At 47.9% G+C, this 4914-nt stretch overlaps 1 protein-coding gene across 1 annotated transcript in view; it reads right to left on the minus strand.

The window, feature by feature from the left end:
• Window positions 1-4711: 4711 nt before the first annotated feature.
• LOC108783865 (histone H2B type 3-B-like) overlaps window positions 4712-4914 on the minus strand; it is a 3083-nt gene continuing 2880 nt past the window's right edge. Inside the window, exon 2 of the mRNA XM_018552556.1 lies at window positions 4712-4882. Within this exon, the coding sequence (XP_018408058.1) occupies window positions 4712-4882 (171 nt within the window). The remainder of the gene's footprint in view (window positions 4883-4914) is intronic.

Raw genomic sequence — 4914 nt, forward strand, 5'->3', positions numbered from 1 at the left:
CCAGCGCTGACTGGCGGAACGGACGGTGGAGGGGGCGGGTACAGCTGGCTCTGCCTCTAGATAGGCAGAGCCAGCTGTCACTCACACAGCTGGGCGGATCCCGACATCGATGTCGGGATCCGCTGCGGCGTCTCAGAATACCGCGAGCTGTAGCTCGCGGTATACTGAGCCTAGGGTGACGGGAGGACGCTAGTTTGTGTCCTCCCGTTACCCTAAGGAGAACTATGGGGAAAAGCCCTGACCCCATAGTTCTCCTTTAAGAGATATTATTAAACGTGCTGTCAGACTCATTATGACAGAAAGGAGGATGTATAGATCCGTCTTCCTGCCTGCTTTGTACACTGAGCTGCACATGCAAACCTCAGTACACAGAGTCTGAAGAATTCCTTGTAAAAATAAAGTAAATCCTGTGCACATGCGTGGGAAATACATCATCTGAGCCCGGCCAATGGAGTGGCGGAAGGCACTGGCGAGGGAGGGAGGGCGCTGACATCACAGCGGTGGAGGGGAACGCTTTGGCAGGTAACTCTGCCTTAATTCAGAAATAAAGGGCACCAAAGAAAAGGTGAAAGAATCCAAAAGTACATAAAAACACTGATACTGACATTGTTACTGACACCAAATGGAAAAGCTTTTTTTTTCCCTTCTAACTCTTACCTAAAACACACTTGGGGGGGGGAGTCGGGGAATTCATAAAAGCTGGAGCAGACAGAATCTGGAGCTGTTGTCCATAGAAACCAACCAGTTTATCTTTTCAGTTTGTTCATTTATTCTTTGACAATGAAAGGCTGATTGGTTGCCATGGGCTATTGCTCCAGACACTGACTGCTCCAGTTTTTATGAATTCCCTCCATTGACACTAACGCTGACAATGGACTTTCATTAGATGTTTAGATGTGATGACATCAGCGGTCCCTAGGCCACTGGAGCCGAGGAGAGAAGTGGCTGCGGGAACCGGTCTAGCAGCCCAGCGGGACCGGGAATCAAGTGAGTATATCTGCTTTATATGAGCCCCCTAGACAAAACCATTACTTAAATGAGAACTATGAGGTGGGTGCTTTTCACTCATCCTCATAGTTCTAGCCGACCTGTGACAATGAGACTGTCACAGGTCGGCTCAGTAGATCGGGAAGTGAGCGAACACATACCGGCGTTCGCTCACTTCTGGATCCCGGGGAGGGGCTGGATTGCCCACTTCGATCCTCTAGCACTGACTGGCGGAACGGACGGGGGAGGGAGCGGGCACAGCTGGCTCTGCCTCTAGATAGGCAGAGCCAGCTGTCACTCAGGCAGCTGGGAGGATCCCGGCATAATTGTCGGGATCCGGCTGCGGCGTCTCAGTATATCGCGAGCTGTAGCTCGCTGTATACTGAGCCTAGGGTGACGGGAGGACACTAGTTTGTGTCCTCCCGTTACCCTAAGGAGAGCTATGGGGAAAAGCCCTATCCCCATAGTTCTCCTTTGCACCCTGTTGGGTGTCAAAAGCTAAGGTTTGTATATAGGGCCCCCATAGGTCATTGCTTTATTTGGTGAGGCCTCCACCCACTCCTTACAGAATATATACATTAACTGTTCTATAAATAGTGAAGAGGGTCGGGATAAATCCACTTGTGCAGAATAGTTTTCTTAGCCGCTAAGCCGCCATAGGAAGTATCTTGCCGACCCTATAGAAACCTTAGTATGAGGAATGTCCATTATACCAATGAGTGTCCACTTTGGGGGTACAAGGCAGGTGATTAACCAGATGTAAATGGCTTGTTGTACAACTGGAATCCAGGATTGCTTGATCTTGGGACATGCCCAGAACAGGCAATGGGAATCAGCTACAATAATAATGCTTATTCCCTTAAAGAGCACCATATTCCAGGCTGGGTAAGGTACAGTCTGTGCCCGGTGATATCTGTGTTCTATCATAAAGGAAGCACTTTTATAACTTTTATCTGAAAGTGTTCTGAATATTTTGGCAGTCGGCATATTACAGTGTCTGTCCTCCTCTGAGAGAGGCTCTATGACTGAGGGATATCTCTGATTGGGACACAACGTGCTGCGCCGGGCTCCCATCCGTAAATATACGTCTGAGGTGGTGAACAAATGTTCCTTCTCGAGCTTGAAAAAGAGGTATCACTCCTCGAACCGCGTTGCTCACTGCCCTTCCACCCCGCTACTACCCTCTTCCCATCTCAGACCCGACTGACAGCTGACAACTTTCAGCCCACGGCTCGCGCACACTGCCCCAGTCTGCGCCGACAGTGACCGAGCATCACGATCCACAGCCGCGGCCACAGCAGTTCTGCCTGCTTCTGACACCGCTGATTCTCTCCCACACAACTCAGCCCCTGGACTCACGCAGCGGGCCACGGACTGAGTCCCCAGTCTTGTGGTTTCTCTCTCCCCCGCCCACAACCTCCTCTCCCCGTGTGGATGCACCTCCTCCGGCACACCAGTTCCAGATAGACACCACGGATGACCCGATGCTTTACACCGGCCGGACATCCGCTGGTCCCATGAATTAAAATGTAAGTGCTCATTCCTTTTCCTCAGCTATCCATTGGTTTTTTGCCTTTTGCACCCATTGTCACATAATTTTCCCTGTCACCTTCCCTGTGTCTGCTGACCCGGTCAGTTAGCCCACCTAGTGTTGCGCCCTTTTGGTTTTTTGTTTCAAATTCCTCACGAGGACACCTTGAAGAGCAGCCACCATATCTGGATTTCCAGAGGGATGAAACTTGCTGTATGGATAAACCTGTCTTTAAAACATGGAAAACTGAAAGTTTTATCAAAACTGGAGCAGACAGAATCTGGAGCAGTTGTCCATGGCTACCAATCAGCTTCTCTTCAGTTCGATTTGAAAATTCAAGATAGAAGCTGATTGGTTGCCATGCACAACCTGCTCCAGATTGTCTGCTATAACATTGTATGTTACTATGAAGTAATTACAAACTGTTGTAGACTTCATCACCATTGATGTGGTGCTCTTACTAGACTCTTTACTTCCAGGTTCAGCTGCAGAACCAGCAAGCTCCACAATTTAGAACGGTGTTCGTCAACTTTGGACCTTAGTAGCAGAAGATTCAACACATACACACACTTTTTGTGTATATACCTCTCGATCCTGTCACGGCTCTCTGCCATGACAGGGGAGGGGCTGGATTCCCCCCTCCGATCCTCCAGCGCTGACTGGCGGAACGGACGGGGGAGGGAGCGGGTACAGCTGGCTCTGCCTCTAGATAGGCAGAGCCAGCTGTCACTCACGCAGCTGGGCGGATCTCGACATCGATGTCAGGATCCGCTCCGGCGTCTCAGTATAGTGAGCCTAGGGTGACGGGAGGACGCTAGTTTGTGTCCTCCCGTTACCCTAAGGAGAACTATGGGGAAAAGCCCTGACCATATAGATCTCCGACACTACTTTAAGTGACTTCTGAAAAATAAAAATGAAGATTCACTGAACTTTGACGTGTTTGCCATATTGGTGTGCTGGTGACATCTCATGACATCTCTTCACAACAAAGCTCTGTATATCACGAGCTACAGCTGGCGTTATACTGAGACCGCCACAGCCAGGACGGATCCTGACATTACTGTCGAGATCCACCCAGCTGCATAAATTGACAGCTGGCTCTGCCTATCTAGAGGTAGAGCCAGCTGTAACAGCCCCCTCCCCCATCCATTCCTTTAGTTAGCGCCAGAGGATCGGAGACGGGAAAGGGGGGAACCCACACTCTGCAGGGAGATGATCGAGAAGTGAGCGACTGTATGTGTTCGCTCACTTCCCGATCTATTGAGCCGACGTGTGACAGTTTCATTGTCACACATCAGCTGAAACTATGAGGATGAGTGATTTTCATACCTCAGTTCTCCTTTAAGCAGTAGAATCTTTCACAACACATCAACCTTCTCTAGCTGCAGGTATTATCAAAGAATACTCAAAGATCAGAGACTATGAAATCTGTTTCCTATAGCACCTGCTGCTTGCTTATAGTAGAGGCTGCAAAGTCACCGCTGCTGGAGTAGACCTGGTGAGGGGAGCTGCGATTTTCGTGTTCCATTTTTTGAAGATTAGTTTCTTCAAAAAATTAAGAAATTAAGTTTGAAGATTAATTTCTCCACAATGCCCATAGCTACAGAGGCTACGAAGGGCTTCTAAAATGCATGCTCAGCATATGTAATTACGCGTGTATAGTTTACTTTAAAATTATAGCCAACATGTAAATATTTTAGAGAAGTGATTGTCTAAACCCACCCACCTCTTAGGATTCAAGTAAATTACCAGATGCAAAAAGGACATGAGGGCCATTCACCATGTTTAACAGCACCAAAATCACCCATGCTTAGAATGCTAGTACCAGGCTCTGTCCTGAAAATCCAGAACACTGAATTAACCGCAAAATCCATGAAATGTAATTGGCTGAAGGGGGGACACAACAATCTTCAATGGCCACAACAAAACATTCAGTTTACTACATTAATTTGCTTTGCTTAATTGTAACCCAAACATTCAAAATACTTAGTGTTCAGACAATCCAATAGATCAGGCAGTTGATCCGACCAAAGAAGCTTAGTTTGAATTTGTCAAAATATTACAAATGCAACCTGCTGAGACAGTAATGCAGCCAAAGCCCACTTATTCAGACGGTACACTTAGATATTTTATTATAGAAATAAATTTAAAAAAACAGGGGTTACATTAAAACAGGGGTTACAGTAAACCATTCTATTCTTCGAGAGCAGTAGGATCCCCTCCAGATAAAACATTCTTCATGGCGCTCTCAACCTCTCGCCTTGTGATGGTCCGTCTCTTGTTGTACAGACACAGTCTGGCAGCTTCAGAAGCTATGGAAAGCATTAGGTCCTTGGAGATATGGGTGTCTTGCGCCTGGCTGTCCTGTGAAAGAATGAGCGGGGGGGGGGGGGGGG

Source organism: Nanorana parkeri, unplaced genomic scaffold (assembly GCF_000935625.1).
Source record: "Nanorana parkeri isolate BGI_ZX_2015 unplaced genomic scaffold, ASM93562v1 scaffold92, whole genome shotgun sequence".
Classification (NCBI taxonomy): domain Eukaryota; kingdom Metazoa; phylum Chordata; class Amphibia; order Anura; family Dicroglossidae; genus Nanorana; species Nanorana parkeri.